Source organism: Montipora capricornis, chromosome 7 (assembly GCF_036669925.1).
Source record: "Montipora capricornis isolate CH-2021 chromosome 7, ASM3666992v2, whole genome shotgun sequence".
Classification (NCBI taxonomy): domain Eukaryota; kingdom Metazoa; phylum Cnidaria; class Anthozoa; order Scleractinia; family Acroporidae; genus Montipora; species Montipora capricornis.
In genome coordinates, this window is record NC_090889.1 from 38,349,068 (window position 1) to 38,369,981 (window position 20,914).

Genomic DNA, 20,914 nt, shown 5'->3' on the forward strand with positions numbered 1-20,914 from the left:
AGTGGCATCTTAAAGCTCTGTGATGGTCCAAAAAGTTCATAACTGAAAAAAGGTTAAGGACTGGTATTCAGTTCTAAGAAGAAACTGAAAAGTTTGACAATGTGAAGAGTACTAAAGAAACTGCTTAAAACTCAACAGCATTGTCTGGATTTCTCAGTGACTTTATCCAGTCTTTTGTTCCACACTACCAACATGAACAAAGTGAACTCAATAAGATTATTGTGGTTTAATGCTGAGAAAAAAAGGCTGAATTTCTTCTCGCTCCTTTTAGAGCTAATATTTCACAAAACTGCCGCAAATAATACCAGGTGGATCCATCTCCCTAAGGACAAAAAACGAAAATGAATGTTATTGTCCATGAGATGCATATTACAATGCTATAATCTACAATATCATAATGATATTATTATTTTCCTAGACACAGGAAACTGCACATATCAGTTTTTATGGGGGCTGTGAAAATTAGTACAAAAAGTCATTCTTATTACACAACCACAACAAAGAAAACATGATGAGCTAACCATATAAACATACTATAAACCACACATAAACCAATGACCCTTAACTGTTTGCCTTAACACATGTTCTTAATTTTTTTGAGTCTAACCATAATTTTGCCTTAGACGTTGGGTTGAACATAGATTTGCAAATAATGGCCAGTCAAGGGGGAAAGAAAAATACCATCTTCCAAGTTTTGACACAGATGTTGACACCAAGTGTGTTGCATTATTACAATAATGATAGATCGTTATTATTTGGCGATTGTGGAAGCTAGACTACAATTAAGTCACTCGGGTGCCACTTTGAAGCAGTATTTCCCTGTCAATAATCCTAGGATTAACAGGAAGCAGGGCCTGGACTTTGTACTTTTATTTAACAAATTGTTCTTTTCCTAATATATTGATGTTCCATTAATTAACAGGCCAACAGTTTCCCGAACATGGGTGTATCAGTTGATTGCACAGGGTATTTTGGTGGGCAAGTATTTATGATTCTGTAATCAAGCCTCACTATGGCAATAAATTAAACAATGTTATTGATCACACTACTGTGCAACTAGAACTTCTTCTGAGCGTAATCTCAGAGGCCAGTCTTGCAACCAATTTACCTTTTCATTGAAGAAATGCCCTGAGACAGGGACAAAGAACTTCAATATTTTCTATGTAGTTCTGGCCAGTACTTGTGTTCATTCCAACTTCACAAGTTGGCAAGGTGTTTTCTTTTAGACAGCTGCCTTTATGGGGGCAGTCAGGAGGTTAAGTGGCTATTGCAGAGTGGCAGCACTCTAAATGAACTGCTGCCTTGGTTCAAGGAGAAGGTTGACAACTTTCAAATAATGCTCTTAGAACATGTTACGTTTAATTAACGCATTGTAAATACATGTATCATTGATTGTAAAGGTGATTTCAGAAAACCCTGCCCAAATTATCTTGTTGATGAAAACTGTAGAGATTGCATGGGCAATACCCTAGTGTGCAAACTGAACCAAACGTTGTGAACACTTCATGCTTCAAAAACAAATATGGAACACTCACCGTAGCCTCCGTTAGTTTCTGCAGCGCATATTCCCGGTTTGGATCTCATAGCCCAAAAATTCCACACGAATATGTTACACAGATCTGATGTGTCTCCTTAAATTAAATCACCATGATCTCACTTCCAAAATTCACACCGTCAAGAGTTATAAAGTGACACAGGCAGAAGACGAGATCAAACGATCGAAATGGACACTTCGCGTCTCATGCACGATTTGTGCTCCCTATGTGGCGCATGCGCAGTCGTTTTTCAGCTCTGTCATTCAGTTCTTCTAATTTTCGGACAGCGGTTGGAGTTAACTGTCATGCGCTCTTCTCCAACTTGTAACCTTGTTCCCATGACAACAGTGAACTTTTGTATTTTAGGCCTATTTCGCATCTTTAACAAGCCTGGTGATGAAGAATCGACAATGTCGATGTGTACATAACAGTCAATTTGTCATAATTCTTCTATTTTAGAGACCGCGACAAACAACGGCGTATTGCTCGTCAAGAGACGATCTTGATCGAAGACTGTTTTTGATAAATCTCTAGATGTGATCGATCACCATGTCTCAGTCAGCTTCCCAGACATCAAATAAGCAATCACGTTCAGGTGAGAGTGCTTTAAATTTGAACCTGAAGTTATAGATATTCATTCATAGCAAAGGTGTGCGAAATTTGAGTCAAGATCACCGATATATTTTCATGATTCGTGTTGGAGCCAGAGCTTTATAATGTATAGTACTGGTATTAATGCAAGTTGGCATTTTTTTAACAAATGTCCAGGAAGGCAATCAACTACACATCAATCTGAAAAAGTGGCCTTTACATCTGGCAAATCAAGTTCTGGTGGAAATCATTCCGTTGTATCAGGTAAAACTCGTCAAAATTAATGTAAAGCTAAGTTAGTTGATTTAACATGCTGTAGCTTTAATCATCACCTAGCCTGTGAATGAAATTAAAGCTAGGCTAGAGATGATCAGTTTTCTCTGATAAAAGGCTCACATCTTGTTAAGAGTGTAAGGGGTATAGTAACTGCTGAACATCTTGCTACCTTTTAAGTATTTTGGTGGCATCCTTTGAAGAATGAGTCACAATAGACGAGTTCACGCTCTTGAGTGTATTATGGGTAATCAGGGCAAGATCACGAGAAATTCAAAGGTTTGTAAGAACTTGTAAGGAAGTTCAAAACGATGAAAAGTACTCATGACATGCAATTTTGGGTTTTTCATTTTCCAAAACAGAAGATATGCGCTCAAAGGTGCAGCAGAATCAATTTGGAGAGAATGGCTATTTTAGAAATTATTTTATGAAAAGGAGTTTCTGCCATGTACATTTCCTGTAATTCCAAAGGCACAAAATTACAGCGAATGTATGGAGACAAAAAAATCAATATTTAGGAATTCCAAAGAAGTCGGATACCAAGTCTAGTTCATCTCAGTTGTGAACATGAACTTATTTGTTTGGTTTATGAATGCGAAACTCTATAAAGTAGAGTCACATATAGTATATTTTGCTTTGAATTTCCATACAAACCTTTGAATTTCCTGCCATGTTGCCCTGGTTACCCATGATGCAATCAAGAGCGTGAACTCGTCTATACAATCGATGTTATCCTTATGCAAATAAGAGGCGTGCAGTGTATGGGGTATGGTACCATATGGAACAGGGATGTAGATAGAAGCCGGAAGCCGGAAAAAAATTGCGGGCAATTCCGAATATATTTCTGGGTGATCAAGTAATTTGGAATGAGTTTTTTGGATTGGTCATCTATTTTATAATTTGTGAAAAAAGAACTATACAATGTACTACACACTCAAACTGAATTGACGGAGACTGGCTGTAGAAATGTCCCAAAGGCTGATTTATTTTGAGGGTACGTAAAACGTGATTCAGATCTCATGCATTTGGTAAATGGCTCATTGGCCAGAGGTATTTCTACTTCGTGTACGTGAAATAAGCAGTTCGTGTATTTCAACCATGTTGTATAAGCTGAATGTCAGCAAGAAGAAGGAAGTAAAGAGCTTCTGAGGTACTTGGTCTAAAGAAATTTTTCACCTCTGCCGAAGCAACTTCATCAAACCCTGGTGGGCTGAGTGAAACTTTAAAGAAAGCGCTATTACTACTGTAACAACAGAATCGGCACGAGACACCGAGAGCATGTGTTCAAATAAAGTGACATTTTTTTTATTAAAAAGGCAACAAAAAATTGTTTGAAAAAGTTACATCACAAATGCCTTGAATTTACCTCCTAAAATCGAGGAAAACACATTTATGAGAGTCTAAATTTCAAAGTTTTTCGGAGAAGCATGCCCCCGGACCTGGCCTGTTAAGTGCACATAATACCATCTTTACAAAATTTTAGCTACATCCCTGTGGAACATCAATAATTGCTTAATTTTCAAGAGGTGCTAATTTGTGTGATGTAACAGGTTACCATGGCAACAGAGGAGCCATACAAAAATATCCTATATTTTGCCTTTAATTAACCCTTCAATGCCTAAACCGGCCTAAACCGACCATACTTAGTATTTTAGTCTGTCTCAATGGGTATTACCCCCAGGAGTCTTGAAATGGGTTAATCACTGACTGATAAACTGTCCCATTAAACCCTAATTATCTCAAAAACAAACTTGGTGACACCTAATTTGTATAATTTGCTGGAAAGTGATTATGAGGTTAAGATATTATTTATAAAACTCTGAAAATGCTTAAAACATTGTCTCTGCAGTAGATTCACTGCTGCCGTCACTCATAACTTGAAAATTTTAAGGTGGCTTTTTATTGCCATGGAAACTTTTAATCACATCAGTGAGTGCATCTTGTGAAGCAATATTATTATTGGTGTTCCATTTTGGTACCATGACATTGTTATAATTTACAAGAAACAGTGTTGTAGAGTTAAATTCCTCTACATTAATTGCTGCAACTGGTTTCAGAGCTGTGACCTTACAGGCATAGAGGAATCAATAAATTTTTGTCTCTTTCTGTTTACCTGTGCACAGTTGCAGAATCTATGGTGAATCCAAATCGCAATCCATTTTCTGTCCCTCAAGACAATGATGTGTTTATGTTAAGAGATAAAGAAAGACAGAGGAAGAAACAGGTAAAATGAATGGTCCATTTTGCATACAAATTGTTACTGTGATTTTCATAATTCTGTGGAATTATGAATTCAAGTGCCAATGGCCAAATTATGTTTTGACTTCCATCGATCAAACTTGTGACGCCAAGCCAAGAGTTGACTTGAAACCAATTGGATGCTGAAATAAATTAATGGGTGACATTAAACCTACCACTCATCATATTTGGTGCCGATGGAAAGTGATGGCATCTGTACGAATCTTTTTTACTAAAAGAACCTCTAAAAAACGTATGTCATGGCATTTGAGCTGTGAACTAAACAAAAACTCCAATTCACTTTCTTTAGGTAGAGATGATCTTCCCAGCTATGTTCGGAAATTTGATTGATGGAGGCCAAAATGCAGTTTGGCGTTTAGTGCTTGAAGGTGGGATTCCACAGAATTATGAAAATTGTGGTAATGGAGTTGCCACCATAAAATGATTAACGATTTGATGTAATGATTAATGATTTAGGAAAGAACTCAACAGCGTAGCTTGAAAGTTCATGAAAAGACAACATACACATCACGTGTCAATGCGAAGACAGCAGCAATGAGAAAAATAGCAGATGAAAGTGAAGATGAATTCATTGAAGAGGAAAAAAAGAAGGAAAAGGATGGAGTTATCGCTGTGAAGGATGACCCACAGTTCACTCTTGCAATAACAAGAGGTACGAAAATAATAATTGATCATTGTAAACAAGCATGTTTTTGTGACAAGTTTGAGGCAGGTGAAATCCGGCATTCAACGCCTGCAAAGACCTGAAGGCTGACTCCATTTGCTAAGACCTTGTCTTCAGACTTGTTTGTCTTGCGTAGATAACAGCATTTGCCGACTGTGTTTTAATTTGCATTTTACAATAGTATTCTGTTGTGTTTGAACTTGTAGACAGACATGTTGAGAAGGAAAATTTAGCGGACTTCATCTCCAAGAAAAGGGAAATGTTCTTGGTTCAGGTATATTCTTTAGTTGTCATTACAGTCAAACCAAGTGAAGCGTACCCCTTAAGATTGCATTAATGAAGTGATTATTTGAAACTTGAACCCGCTAGTCGTTTCAAGAATGCAATAATGAATTGATTATTCGAATATTGAACTCGCTCGCTCGATCCAAGAATACGGCTAAATTCGCTAACGGCTTCCATTTTCGAAAAATCAATTCACTGTTGCGACTAGTAGGTTTCAAACCTACTAGTCTTTTCTAGAATGCAATACTGAATCGATTTTTCGGAAACGGAACCCGTTAGCCGTATTCTTGGATCGAACGAGCGAGTTCAATATTCGAATAATCAATTCATTATTGCATTCTTGAAACGACTAGCGGGTTCAAGTTTCAAATAATCAGTTCATTAATGCAATCTTGAGGGGTACGCTTCACTTGGTTTGACTGTAATAATATGGTACATGTATATGTATATTGCATGGTTGATAATTTACATGTAATTTTCTATCATTTTTAACAGTAGTCATGATATTATAATAACAATAAACCTTGAAGCTTGTGAACATAATAATAATAATAATAATAATAATAATAATAATAATAATAATAATAATAATAATAATAATTATTATTATTATTATTAATAGTACTAATAATACGTAATAATTTTATCATAATGATATACATGTAACAACAACATCGGGTACTGCAGAAGTCGGCATTGTTACTGGTGCAGCACATTGTATGTGATATCTTAGCTAGGCTTTCTATCTGATTAGCCACAAGGACCTAGTGAGCAACATGCAGCAAACAGACCAAACCGCTAATTTGTGCCGAGACAGTGAATAATAATAATAGTGAATAATAATAATAATAATGACAGTGAATAATAATAATAATGAACAGTGAATAATAATAATAATAATAATAATAATAATAATAATAATAATTGATATTGCCGTACCAGCGGATAAAAGAATTGGTGAAAAGGAGAATGAAAAAGTATCAGGACCTTAAAAGAGAAATTGCAAGAATGTGGAACATGAGAACTGTGCAGGTGGTACCAATAATTATTGTTGTAGGGTCATTGGGAAGTGTAGCAAAAAACTTGGACAAGTGGCTGGGAAAGTTGAATGTTAAAATTAGTATTTCATTACTACAGAAAACTACGTTACTGGGAACGGCGAGGATTTTGAGAATGGTGTTGGAGCTCTAGAGTATTAGGAGAAAGATCTAACTAGATCTATGACCCACTCCCTTAGGTCAAGCAAACCGGAAAAAAGATCATCCAGTTCACAAAGATGATCATAATAATAATAATAATAATAATAATAATAATAATACCTGTAATGAGTATAATAATACTGATGATGAAGCTTTCATTTGTAGAGGATAAAATTTGGTAGAATACATGATATACAATTATGTCGCCTAGCAAACAATTTATGCAATGCAAAGCTACGTAAATTGCAAATACAGTACATTTCTGAATAGCCTTACCTGACAGTGTATTTAAACAAGGAAAGCAATGTTCTTACAATACACAAATGAATTAAGATTATTATGGATTCAAAGGTGGGAAATATCACTGGTTGTAGAAAATGTTCTTACATTGTACATAATTCCTTTGTGAATAAATTATGTTATGGGGGCCACAGGTGACATGTAGCATGAAAGTAAGGGAACACAAATTCCAATATTATTACTATCACGTCAATCTTTGGAAATGCACTTAAAAGAAGGAAACAATATAATAAACTTTTTTCTTAATCAGAGTCTGTCTGTCAGTTCATTTTAATCCCTTTGTCATCTTTAAAAAGAATTTAATAAATTAATATTAGTATATACTGAAACAGTGGATAGTGTTGAATGTGCGTGCTGATTGGCTACTCAAACTCCGGATATCCTTTGCTATTCATCTCCAAACAACTCGCGTGGAATTGGCACCCAAAAATGTTTTAATCTTTGCCGGAATAAATAAAGTAAAGTAAAGTAAAGTAAAGTAAAGTAAAGTAAAGCAACCATATTTAACGTTGATAACTCGTAACAGTAATTCAACTGACAAACCTGAGGTCGAGGGTGCGCTCATTTTACTCTCCCCTGGTCATCAATGCTCCATTTTACCGGTATTTAAAGCTACTTAAGCTACACAGTCTAATGGAAAGAAGCTGAAACAAGGATGTGAAGTCCGTGAATCGAACTCGGGACCTCTTCCACCAAGGCCATGCACTAACCGACTGTGCCATCCTCGCTTCTAATAAATGAGTTAAAATCATCTTTTTGTGCTATATTATTTCACTGTTTTAGTATATAGAAAAACAACTATTTACCTCAGTATCGGTGGAGAGTGGTGGATAATTAACTCGCCGCTTCATGGCTCGCTAAATATCCACCACTAGCCACTTCCACTTCAGTGAATAGTTGCTAATAATTGTTTGTATGTGGCAGTGGCTATCTTTGAGAGGGCCTCCTGATTTTGCTCATTTGAAGAGCTGAAATAATTATTATTTATTTTAGTCACTTTACTCTTCAATATACAAAGTTTAAGTAGTGTTTGCTCAAGAATGGACAAGTTTGTCTTCCAGAATTTTTTTAATTTAATAGCTGTCAAAATGGTGAAAGCTAAAATTGAACTATTGCATGAATTAACAGGAAACATGTGTGTTCAGTATTCACTAGGTGTCAAGCGTGATGAGATGAGGAAATTAGAAGAAATTGCCCAGGTTTGTTTTTAATGATCTTCAGAACAGAACAAGTTTTGGTCTGTGCTCTGACATACACAGTTGCCCAAGGACACAATAATAATTATTGATGAGGAGGCTGCTACCAGCATCTTGAGGTGTCGATTGTGTAAGTGGAATGTAATGTGAACTGCACAGATCACATGAAAAATGAGACTTTAAGAGGATGACATGGCTTTCCTGGATTTAGAAACTTTCATATTATAGCTGTATGTGATTTGGGACTGACCTCATGAGTGAGATTTCACTGTTTCCTTGAAATGGCTTACTGGTATAGTAACCTCTTGACTTGATCATTTAATGTCATTAGCTTAAATTCTGAACCTTGCACTATCACCAGATTTTTCTCTTCTCTGTTGCAAGGCACCATAAATTTAATACCACAGAAAATAAGCATCTGAGGATGAAGTCAAAATCAGCACAATTTGGTATCTTCTGCATCAAAATCTTTTTTTTTCTGGGGGTCCAAAGAAAACCAGTAATTAATGTGTTTTAATCAAGTGTCTAACAAATCTTAGCATTTTTAAGTGACTGCAGAAAATAATAATAAGTCAGCTCAGCAGACCACGAACATATCCGCACTGTTTGTTGGTTTTTTGTAAACTTCACTCTCTAATTCAGTTCACTTTTTAGCACAATGATTAAGTGTTTGATTCCCTTATTTCCAGGCAGAAGAAAAAAAGCTGGAACTTGCCGAACAGTATCTTGAAGAAGATGCTGCAATGTTTGATGAATTCCTAAAAGAAAATGACAAGAACTCAGTAGAAGCTATCAAGATGTAAGCTCCAGTTAAGAAAATAGCACACCTAATTTGGACCAACTGTAATAAACTTATCCAGACCTTAAAGTCTTCACTTCACTAATTAATGTTTTTTGACATTTCTTAGAAGACAAGCAGTGTGTCTTGAAATATAGAGAACACATGATATTAATTTTTATCTCTTCAGAGCTGAGGCTGAAACTAAACTAAAGCTTGAAAAAGTGGCCGAAATTAAGAAAATCAACGCTCAAATGATGGCAATAAAAAGGTAAGATTACCCGGTAGTTCTTGCATAATTATGTATTTACACATCAATAGGTAATTTTCCAGAACTGTCTCTGACTGTGGATCCCACAACTGCATATAAGCAATATTGTGATGCAGTTTGTAATAAAGAAAAAAGATGAAGTTAAAACCACTTTAAAGTCAATTTAATAAATGTTGTTTGTAATGCTAACCCTGCAAAATAATGTTAACAAAAGTGCCGAGGATGAAAATTTTGGAGACATTGTATGCATCAGGCATTGTCTTCATCATCATCACCATCGTCGATTAGTATTATTATCTTCATCATCATCATCACCATCATCATCATCATCATCATCACCATATATAACCACCACCATCATCGCCATCATCGTTGCCCTTGTCATTATCCCCATCTTTATCGTCACGCATCACCACCATCGTCATCATCGTCCTCATCATCGTCGCCATCATCGTAATCTTCATCTTTATCATCACCATCATCATCGTCATCGTCGTTTAAATCGTCGTTATCATCGTCGTTAATCTTCATTATTATCGCCATTCTGATCGTCATCATCATTATCATGACCATCATCATCGTCATCATCATCATCGTCATCTTATCTTTTATTTTATTTATTTAGTTAGGTCCAGTATAAATTATGGCTTCTGTAAATCCACAAATAGCCGCATCATCATCATCATCATCATCATTATACTAATAATTTCTGTTATTGTTTCAGTGAAATTTCAAAAAATGAAGATACACTGAAGGAATACATGCTTTACAAACAGTTCCTGGACTCCCTTACGCCACAGGCAAGGAAATCTCAGCATTTGTTTCAAAATATATCATTTGAAACTTTCCTTAATGCCATTTTACAGCCTCTTTATAAATATAATAACCTGGAAAATTACCTTAGAGGATCTTCACCATGATTTGTGTTAGATCATTGAGAAAAGTTTTGAAAGGTCTTCAGTTTCTTTTATGCTTCTCGCTTGGTTATTTAAACTCAAAGAGCGCATTGTCAAGGTGCAGCTCTGTTTGCTGGGAACACGTCATGAAAATGAGATCAAGATGTTGCCATATTTTGGCTACAATCGTGGCGTTTACTTTATTTGCTAACAAAACAAATGAATTATTTGATCTAGAATCATGATTTATTTCCAGCAAAGGTGAGGGCAAACCCGCTGTGTTAACCCGATGATACCACCCCTTAAAGGAAACCTCCACTAAAACAAGAATACAACTTCAAAATATTTAATAACATAATGTTTACAATCAAAATTGTTCAAACGTTTTGTAATGGAATCGTTTGTATCCGAAATAAATGAATTTCAAAAACGCTTGTTTTGGTTTTCAAATTTCCTGGGCGCCGCCATCTTGAATAATTGTGACGTGTAATGGTTGCTCTTTTGTATTTGCACAAAGAGCTTTTGTTTTAAAACAATAGGGCAACCATGACACGTCACAATTATTCAAGATGGTGGCGCCCAGGAATTTGAAAACCAAAACAAGCGTTTTTGAAATTCATTTATTTCGGATACAAACGATTCCATTAGAAAACGTTTGAACAATTTTGATTGTAAACATTATGTTAAATATTTTAAAGTTGTATTCCTGTTTTAGTGGAGGTTCGCTTTAACTAAACACCCTAGCTGGGAGGGAATAGGGTGGGAAAAGCGTTTTCGTCTCAAAGCTGGAGAAAAAGAGGCTGAAACCTGGCCTGCTTTGATTTAAGTACTAATACATGTAACTAAGAGTCCCTTATGTAATTTGACCCTTACAGGTCAAACATTAACCAGCCTACTTAGTTGCGTAAAATCATTTATTCTCTGTAAGTGTAAATTTTCTTTAAAGAACTGTGGAGGAGACAGTGCCAGCCACTGTGGTTGGGTGCTAATTGAGACCTGAGCATCCTGGGTTTAAGACCAATTCTGAGCACTTGTTGAATTTGATCCTGATCGTCTCTGGTTCATCATCCTCTCGTTTGCACTTGTGAATACCCAACTGGTATGCCTCCAGCCAGTTGGGAATCTCAACAGTTGTTGTTGTTGTTGTTGTTCTGTTCTGTCGTTTCGTTGATTTTGTATCATTGGCCCAATTGGTGAGTGATTTTTTTTTTCTTAACAGGAATGGAAAGATGACAAGAGAAAAATTAAAGATGAGAAGAAGGTATGGGAATGGCTAAGACCGTGTGCACCAGAAAGTTTTGTCCCTTAATTAAGGGATTTAGGAGAGGATGCTTTTGGGACCTCAAAGGAACATTTTGTTGCTCTCTCCCAATGACAATGACCAGGCAAGGAGGACCTTTTAAGCCTGAGAAGCTACTACAGTACTGCAAATAAGAATGATAATGAAGATGGCAATGATCAGTTACAATGATGATGATGATGTTGATAATAATGTCTTTTATGCGTTTGTCGTTTGATATCTTTACAGAGAGTGAAGCAAAGAGAAAGGAGTCCTGTTATGAGAAAGAAAGGTATGACATTTTTTAGGCTTCATAGCAAAAACCGCCAACTAATTGCTCTGTAAAAGGGGCATTGGCAATTCCCCTAAAACTCTGCGATTAAGACAAAGGAGAACAAGTCGCCCTCCACTTCCCGGAAGCCTTCCTTTTTTCGCGGCTTTCCTCTCGGGCCCTCCAGCATATTTACAACTGGGCAATATTACTGTTAAAACACTTTTGCGGGATTCGACTGCATGGTTGGGCAAAACTTTGGTTTCTCTTGTATAATTTCCACAAAAAAAGGCGCATTGTCATTGTCTTTAAGGTGGAAGATTCTAAAAAAAGCATCTTTGAAACTGATTTGTTTTTTCATTCAAAACTTAATTTTCTGCAAAACCTTCAACCCACTTAAGTCTGTTTCATCGTATATTCGACCACACCAATGGTGCGGCTTTAGGGATGAATGGGTTAATAGAGCGAGTTTCAATCGCGTGTCGTAAAATCAAAACCAAAGTAATTACTCTGGCCAATCAAAAAAGGATGGAGATAATCTAGTAAACCAATCAAAACTTGAAGCAATTACACGTAGCCGACGCAAAGTGCGGGAAAATGTGCACGCGCGAGCCACCACGGTTGGTTTTGGTTTCACTTAATATGATTGGTTGAAAAAGTGGCGCGATAACTTTGAAACAGTCACTGAGTGAAGTAATGCAAAACCAAAGCAATTCACTAATTACTTTCGACACTCAATTGAAAAAAACGCTCTGACATCTACAAATCTATGATACAATTCCTTGAAACAGTAGACGACTATACAGATCTGAAGGTTTCGTGGCTTACTCTCGCCTCACAATGTTGTTTGAACGCGAGTTTCTGATCCCATTTGCCAAAACAACATTGTGGGAGGGCAAGGTATTGCAAAGTGTTTCAACAATTTTGCCCGAGGCTGTAGGTCCACTGAAAAGCTTTGTCTCCTTCAGTCCTTTGGGTCCTGGGCCCGGTTGTTGAAAAGCCGATTAACGCTAATCCCAGATTAAAAATTAACCAAGGAGTTTATTTCTCTATTCCCAAATGCTGTTCGACGCTGATATTCGGCAAAACTTTACATTAGAAGAAGTCAATCCTGAACAACAAAAATAAGCAAAAGAAACTTTCACCAAAAAGTTGAAAACATGAAACAAAAGTTAACGCTAATCCTGGATTAAGTTAACCCGCTTTCGAACAACCGGGCCCTGGGAATTAGACTTGTAGCTTTTACGTCAGATGACTTTTCTCGTCACGAAGGAGGGGGGGGGGGGGGGGGGGATGTTGGGTGCTTCAGGGATGAATGGGGTATGTTGAGACGGAATATAAACGACCAGATTAACTTATCTCTCGAATCTCTCGGTGCATTGCAGTATCCACAGGTGGCTCTGACAGAACATCAAGTCGAGGCAGCCGCAAAGATGGCAAATCTGGATCTGTAAGTATACACTTCGTATCAAATAGACCATTTTCGAATTCTCACGGCTGGACTGGGTCTAGCATGATATGGAGGTTAATGCGGGCAAATCTTTTCGAATGCAAATTAATTTGCCCAAATTAGCCTCCATTTCATGCTAGATCCAGTCCAACCGTTAGAATACGAAACTGGCCTATTAAACAATTCTCTTTACGAGACCTTTTTCAATGAAATAAACAATTCGAGTCTCGGTTTTAGTAGACTGTTAAGAAAAGGGTGAGAAGACAGCTTGAGCAGTAAATCCTATACTTACCAACGTTTCCGATGCCGATTTGTGCCATTTCTTCCTTATTTGATCAAATGAGGTCGTGTTTTTTTTTAGAACGATGCTGTTCTGACCCTTGAAAGGGTTCCTTGTAACTCAATCAAATTGAATTAACTAACGCCTGAGCGTTTCTAAGAGATGAAGCGCACAATACTGGAACTTTTGCGTAGCCTGTTCTAGATTACCATTTGCTTCCAGGTTTTAAGCCAACTACTGACACTTTTTTCCATGATTATCGGAATTACGTGTCATAAGTGTTCCGTGAGAATTTGATAGGTCTGGAAAGATTTTTTTGCATTTTGGCGTTACGAGGACAGGAGAGACACACTGATGGAACTAGCAGTGCTTCTCGCCCCAGTTCTTCGCGACTAGAATAAATTTCTGATGTAGCAAGAAATATTGTATAGACTGTCACTTATAACGGGAACTCAATGAGAAATACACAGTAAATGGTGTCAGAACACAGAATGTCGTGTTCTACACCCAGCTATGCTTGTGAGGGTCAGTAAGTGTAATTTTTTTGTGCTTTTTTTCAGAAACAAGGATCAGGAAGTCCCCAAGGCAAAAAGCAAGTGATGATTTATTTTTCAAATATCTTTCGCGAATTTTTCGTTCAGAATCAAATGGATTACTGCTAGTGATCAATCAGAATTGTCAGTAACAAAATATTAACTAGAAATCAAGAACACGTCAATGTGATGATTGTCCATATCCGAGTTGATCCTTGCCTCCAACTCAAAAGAAGTTTTTTGTTTTCAGCGAAAACGTGAAGATGGAAATTATCTTGATTTGCATGAGAATTCAGAGTTCATTTTCAATAGGCCACTTCAGAAAATACCATAATACTCTTTGTTTGCCCCCCACCCCAAATTTTGAATAAGCATTGTTTTTGTTTTCTCTTGGGACCATTGTAAGTCCTGTTCATCTTCACTTGCTCTTACAGCAAGCCAATGATCATTTCTCCAGTTTATTTGCGTGTAAGACTAAAATTCTTGTTTCTCGAACACTTCCAACCCGCCATTTCTACTGTTAACGGTTTTCTCTTTTCTGCTTCCTTTTAAACTCAACCATACGTCATAAGACCGGAACCCACGTTTTCTGGGAAAATGGAGTCGATTATCCCAGAGTCTCTCCGGGCGCTCACCCGCTGGCCAAAAAGCCCGAGGACTCTGGGTACGAGATTGCGGTCAAACCGGTTTAGGCAGCGCGCGCATCATATTTTTGACAAGGCGAAGGTCAAAATCGAGCCTTCAGTACGAAAATCAATATGGCGTCTAAGAGTGCGATCGAGACTTGGTCTGGGTTTGAGACTGTCACCAAGCAACGGCTCGCGCATACTCAGTTAAGACTGAACACGATTTCTGCAGAGTCCTTTCTTTCTCGTCGAGTTAAGAAAGGCTCTGCTTGCTGGCAGGGTGATTTCTTTCATACCAAAATGTGCTCCTCCATTTTCGCTGGATTCACCTAAACTTCAAGTGCGTGTCATAAGGGTTGTTCAAATTAAAGTGGGATCGACTGTAATGTTGAATTCTCTTTATTTTCAGTCACAGGAATGATGCCGATGACAGTCAATCTTCTGTGTATGAAACAGATGAAGAGGAAAGTGACAACGTAAGCGTATGCTTTGTTTCGATGTGGCTTTTCTTACGTATTCTCGCGGCGGGGCCAAACAATCATGAAACAAAGAGTAATGCCGGAGGTCTTGGCAACCGAAAAATAGCCTGTCTTCTGACTGTAATATCAGTATTTGTGAGAAATACAAGAAAGCCAAACTTTAGAGACCTTACTTTCACCATTCCTAATATGACGCTATTTTTTGAAAGCTTATTTCAAGTAGAAAACGTGGAACTTGGAATCTGTTTGTGAAATATTTCTTATCATTTTAACAGGAACCTGAGTTGTATTTCTCCGATCCTCAACAACTCCTTGACATCTTCGCCGAACTTGAAGAACAAAATTTGTCTCTGATACAGAACAGCCAGGAAACCGAAGAAGCGCTGGAGGAACTGCGTCAATCCATCAAACAAACACAAGAGAGAATGTGAGTATGAAACGATGACGGCAACGACAACCCCACAAAGCAAGAATATGATTGGTTAAAAGAGGAAAAATAACAGCGTGCTGCACGTACGAGTAACATACGATTACATACGAGTAACATACGAGTATTAAGCGTAAGCGCTCATTTCAGTGATTAGGCCTAAACTCTCTTTTATCATTTTAGCTTCATTTAACGGTTCAGTTAACTACTCGTATGTACTCGTGTGGTGTTTTAGTCACGATCTTTGACGGAAACAATTTACAAATGAGAACCTTTCATTCTGTTTCTCGCTCTCTGAAACCGCTCGTGCAAATTTATTTTTATACTTCGCCCACTTTTACGACCGAGGTGAACGAGAGGGAATAATCGCGAAGACTTAATACGATATGTGTAGTGCAAAGTAATGTTTCAGTTGAGGTGACGCCTGTTTTCGTCGACGCCATCGTCTGAGGTCGTAAAAGTCCCTATTTTATCTTTTAGACAAAGATACAAACAAACCTAAGGCAATATGAATTTGAAGAGAGGAATTTACCCGGCGATAATGACTCGGAGATTCACTCGGGGAAAATCCGAGTACTCGTTTGGAGGAGTCGAACCTTCGACCTTCCGATTACCAGTTCGGATTTTCTTTAGCTGAGCCATAGGGGTTAGGTGGCAATTGTGCCACTACACTGCTAGGACGTAGCCTGCGAACGCCAGCAGACGTACTTCCGGACTCGTTTTCGGAAACAGTAGCTTGTAATCGATGCTTCGTCGTCGGGGAGTCAAACACGAAAATTTTCGTCGTGTACCGAAGTATCGATATCTATCAGTCTTTTATTTCTTCTTGTTTGTCACAGGAACCGTGAAACTGAAATTCTCAAAGGCCAGATTGACTTTTTAAATGATGCAATTAGCAGAGAGGAAGAAAGAGCCAAAGAACTAGAGATGAAATCAAAGTAAGTTGCTACAGTATATTTTCAATGTCGGGTTTGCAACCACGTGACCCAAAACACAAATTATCATTGTGAAGTCATCGACGGTATGTTGGCTGTTAGGACTTTGTCAAAAGTGAAATATGTTCAATTTTCGTCTTTCTAGTGTAACCCTGAAATGTGAATTCTTCCTATTTCCTTTCTTGTGTGGGCATGTGTATACTTTGAAATACAATTCAAATGTCGGAGTTCAATGTCATCAGCAGAAAACTGCATAAAACTACGCTTTTTCAAAAATCTTAATCTTTGTAACGCGCGAGCAAGATTTCCTAATCGAACAATATAGTGACTGAGCAGAATATCTTCTAACACTGTGGCCTCTACGCGAAAATAAGGTGTATTAAAGAAAACTTGTACCCTAATTCTTAAGTAAAGAACTTGGAAAAAGTAAAGCTCTTTCCCTACCTTGCGTTTCAACTTTTAGGACGATGGCCTTCTGCATATCATGATGTATTATTGCTGCTCTTTTATAATTGTGTCCAATTAGAATGAAGAATGGAGGTTACCAACAACGGGAAAAAAGGAGATAACTGAGGGATGACTCTTGTTTTAATTGCCGTTAGCTCTATTGGATAAACTGAATTCAGTTTTCAAAGCCGCCAAGGATTTCCATTGGATGAAAAACATAATTGTTATCTTTTTCATGTCTCGTTTTTAGAATGTTCTCCTATGGGGAGTTCAAAGCGGAAGATCAGGTAAATAAATCAATGATGGTCAGTTCCATGTTAATTTAAAGCATTTAACGAGAAATATTAAATTAAGAGTAAAGTTATTCGACTTATCCAAGAGGATTATCAAGAATGAAAATTCGTTGAGTGTCAAAGTTGTTGTCAACTCTTTTAACAAGTTTGACACTCAACGAATTATCGTTCTTGATAATGATGTTTCATCGTTTCAAGATTGATTCAAAGGTTCCAACGATTGCTTTCGTCTTGAATTACTGCGCTTCAGGATTGGCTCAAAAATCTCGCCTCAATTTCGGTCTCAGCCAATAAGCGGCTAAAGCAGATGAGTTGTCGCTTGCTCGCTTGTGTTTTCCCGCGCTTTTACTCTTGGCTGCGTTTCCGTTACGTCTTGATTGGCTCAATAGGGAGTTTAAGATCTACGACGCCGTCGTCAACGACAACGCTACAAAACAAGAATGTCATTGGTTAAAAGAGGAAAAAAAATCGGGCGGCACGTATTCTAGAACGCATTTTTGCGGCACTCTGCATAACAACCTCAAATCACCTAATTCGAGGCTTTGAACCCAACGCGAGCCATCCAATGTGAATCTCTCATTTTCTATTTTTTACTCAGAAACTGCTCGTACCAATTTATATTTAGGATTCTTCGCCCTCACTATACGACGTAAACGAGATGCAATAATCGCGAAAAACTTACTATAGTTCAAAGTGACGTTTTCGCTGACGTAGAACTTAAACTCCCTATTTAGTTTGATTGGCTTTTCAGTGAAGACCCGGGAACTGATTCGTGTATCCTTACTAGCTTAACAACTTCCTTTCATCATCCCAGAAGTCTTGGTTAGTTTGAAAAGTTAACTAATTGCCTACATCGCAATCACGTCCAGAATTTTCTGATGCGTCATTCACGTTTCATTCCAGGAAAAAATGCTACAGATGTTGAATAAGAAAGTCGAGGAAGTTTATCGCAATTGCATCGGAGACAATGAAGCAAATATAAGGTAAACATAAAGGAAACTATCAGTCTTATAAGCATATCGTAAGTTCCAAATCAAAGATAAGATGTGCATAACTCTGACGTGTTCGTATTCACCCCAAACTTGGCTTTAGCTTGCGGTGTAATACAGAAATTGCACCGTCTTCACTTCACTTAGATAAAGGAATCTCTATCTTTAAAGGGCCTGTATTATGCTTGCACCATAACTTTATCACAGAAATTACATTTAAAGAGCACAAATCAAAGCTTCGCAACGATAAAATGTTTGCCAAGCATGCAGAATTTAGTTACAAACAAAAGAGAAAGTTTAAAAAACTGTTAGGTTGAACAGATTTTTTTTCAAAAACCCTATTTGCAATCCTTTTTAATCTTCTTCAGTTTTGCCCATCCATACCTCCTTTGTATTTGCTGTTTTGTTCAGACCTTCCTTCATTGTTTTACTGAAGTAGTTATTCCTTACGTTTCGATTGATTTGGTTGCCAGTTCCCAGTCGCTGAATTGAAATTAAATTTCATAGTGTGTAGGGACAGCCAATTGGTAAGACTACACATTATGAACTGCACCGCCATGACAATTAAAAGATGATTAAAGAATTGTAAAAGGAGGTACCAAGCTGTATTGTTCCCGGATCGCCAGCGTCACAGAAAATATTATTTATAATCACTCGGATTGTCTCGACCTCTTGCGGGACACATTTTTAAGGACGGTGCCTACTATTGTTATTGCGCGTACGTTCTGCGCATCTCGAGATACTCGGATTTCCTACCAGTGATGCTTACTAATACAGTAATATTTTTGCGCGGTTTAAAATTATGCAGAGAAAGTAGAGAGATAATTAAGCTTCAATTTGAAAAAGAACGCCATATAATACATGGCTTTGTATTTTAGAGCTTTTTACAAATATTGTTCATGAATTATCTTTGAAAAATGCGTGGTTACCCCCAATTTTCTTTTTCGATTTCAATAACACTTGTTAAGATCTACATTTCCCGCATAATCATAAACCGGGGCAAAAATACCTTTGAATTAGTAGGCACCGTCCTTAAAGTACTTCAATAAGTATGGCAAATTGTATGAACTTGCTCGTTGATTTCGTGATTTCTGGGCACGAGTGATGTTCGGAAAGGTTTCAAAAGAGCCCGAGGCGGTTGCCATTTGGGAATTTTCAAAACAGCAGAAGTAATAATTTGGATGTTGAAAATACAGTGAAAACTTCTTTACACCTGAGCCCGGTTGTTCAAAAGCCGATTGACGCTAATCCCAGATTAAAAATTAACCAAGGACTTTATTTCTTTACTCCCAAATGCTGTTCAACTCTGATATTTGACAAAACTTTACATTAGGATAAGTCAATCTTGAAAAACCAAAATATGCAAAAGAAACTTTCACCAAAAATTTGAAAACATGAAACAAAGGTTTACGCCAATCCTGGATTAAGTTAATTAGCTTTCGAACAACCGGGCTGTGGCTCCACAATAGACCTTATTCATAAATGGCGGTCAATTTATAATTCTTTTGTCGAAGTGCAAATTAGCCTACCAAGCCTCCATACCATACAGTGAATTGAAAAGAATTCTTGCTTTAAAATGAGGCTTGGTAGGCTAATTTGCACGTGGACAAAAGAATTATAAATGTGACCGCCATTTATGAATAAGGTCTATAAGGCAAACAGATTTCGTTCGTAGCCAGAGCGACAACGGCACAGCAAAAGATGCGACAAGGGTACAAGGCTTGTTTCTTTGGAAGGTCTACATTATACTTATGTTGGTTGGTTGATTTTCCCGCAGCACTCTTCAGATGCTCACAAACATTGAAAACCGGCTAGAGGAGTTGTTTGAGCAAATAGAGATGATGCCACCTGAAAGAGTTGAGATGGCGGAAAAGGTGAGATGATTGAAATTTTCTTCGATGGTGACTCGGATAGGCTCGGAAAAAACCGAGTGCTCCTTCGCAGAAGTCGAATTTACGACGTAGTGTCTCGGGTATGCTCGGAAAACAACTCCAGTGCTCCTTTGCAGGAGTCGAACCTTCGACCTTCCGATTACTTGTTCGGATGTTCTACGATTTAGCTATCGGAGACTCGAAGGAACAAGGTCATTATTTTAACTTAATCAAGATGAACTTCGCAGTGGTATCAGTCACAACAGTTGTCAGTTACGTCAAAAGTTCAGTCAAGAACTTTAAAGGAGAGATTTAATTCAAATTGTTTCGATCGTCCCCACTGGTTTTATTCACCTGATGTCACCCCTATAGCAACCAGGCCTTTCCTTCGGCGAAAAAGCCTTAAGAACGAAATTGTCATGACAAGGCCTGTCTCAATAAAAATTATTGCTCAGGGTACTTTTTCGATAAATTTGGGCAACATTTAAACTCTTTCTTTGTAATTTGAGCTGGTTTAGAACAATATTTTTGTCTTCACGAACTGTTTTCAGCCAACTGAACGTCCTTTATGTTCACTTTAATTTTTGTACCCAATTCAAACCCTTTGCATGGGAATAACACGTTTTGTTCCACGTATTTCCATATCATTTACATGTCAATGTTACGTTATAATGGAAATACTGTACACGAAGAACCTTAACCCCGGGAGATTTGAATTCGCTGTTTCCGCAAATCCCACAATACAGTTCATTTTGGGGCGTTATTTGAATAGACCATTTTACAGTTG

At 37.5% G+C, this 20,914-nt stretch overlaps 1 protein-coding gene and 1 long non-coding RNA gene across 3 annotated transcripts in view; one reads left to right on the forward strand and one right to left on the reverse strand.

Moving 5' to 3' along the window:
- Positions 1 to 211: 211 nt before the first annotated feature.
- On the reverse strand, positions 212 to 1,742 carry LOC138057933 (uncharacterized). Its single transcript, XR_011133761.1, has 2 exons — positions 1,536 to 1,742; positions 212 to 322 (listed from the first exon to the last, which is right to left on the reverse strand). It is a non-coding gene; the product is annotated as an uncharacterized lncRNA (long non-coding RNA).
- Positions 1,743 to 1,883: 141 nt separating this feature from the next.
- LOC138057137 (cilia- and flagella-associated protein 100-like) overlaps positions 1,884 to 20,914 on the forward strand; it is a 21,901-nt gene continuing 2,870 nt past the window's right edge. The window contains exons 1-20 of one of the 2 annotated variants that reach the window (XM_068903205.1): positions 1,889 to 2,130; positions 2,304 to 2,390; positions 4,523 to 4,623; positions 4,948 to 5,026; positions 5,115 to 5,310; positions 5,529 to 5,596; positions 8,252 to 8,305; positions 8,992 to 9,101; positions 9,271 to 9,351; positions 10,076 to 10,151; positions 11,467 to 11,508; positions 11,776 to 11,818; positions 13,183 to 13,247; positions 14,088 to 14,119; positions 15,096 to 15,162; positions 15,441 to 15,592; positions 16,432 to 16,530; positions 17,225 to 17,261; positions 18,171 to 18,250; positions 20,034 to 20,130. In XM_068903205.1, the coding sequence (XP_068759306.1) occupies positions 5,193 to 5,310; positions 5,529 to 5,596; positions 8,252 to 8,305; positions 8,992 to 9,101; positions 9,271 to 9,351; positions 10,076 to 10,151; positions 11,467 to 11,508; positions 11,776 to 11,818; positions 13,183 to 13,247; positions 14,088 to 14,119; positions 15,096 to 15,162; positions 15,441 to 15,592; positions 16,432 to 16,530; positions 17,225 to 17,261; positions 18,171 to 18,250; positions 20,034 to 20,130 (1,221 nt within the window). In that variant the 5' untranslated portion in view covers positions 1,889 to 2,130; positions 2,304 to 2,390; positions 4,523 to 4,623; positions 4,948 to 5,026; positions 5,115 to 5,192. Of the gene's footprint in view, positions 2,131 to 2,303; positions 2,391 to 4,522; positions 4,624 to 4,947; positions 5,027 to 5,114; positions 5,311 to 5,528; positions 5,597 to 8,251; positions 8,306 to 8,991; positions 9,102 to 9,270; positions 9,352 to 10,075; positions 10,152 to 11,466; positions 11,509 to 11,775; positions 11,819 to 13,182; positions 13,248 to 14,087; positions 14,120 to 15,095; positions 15,163 to 15,440; positions 15,593 to 16,431; positions 16,531 to 17,224; positions 17,262 to 18,170; positions 18,251 to 20,033; positions 20,131 to 20,914 lie in introns of both variants that reach the window. The other variant, XM_068903204.1, reaches the window with a different exon arrangement.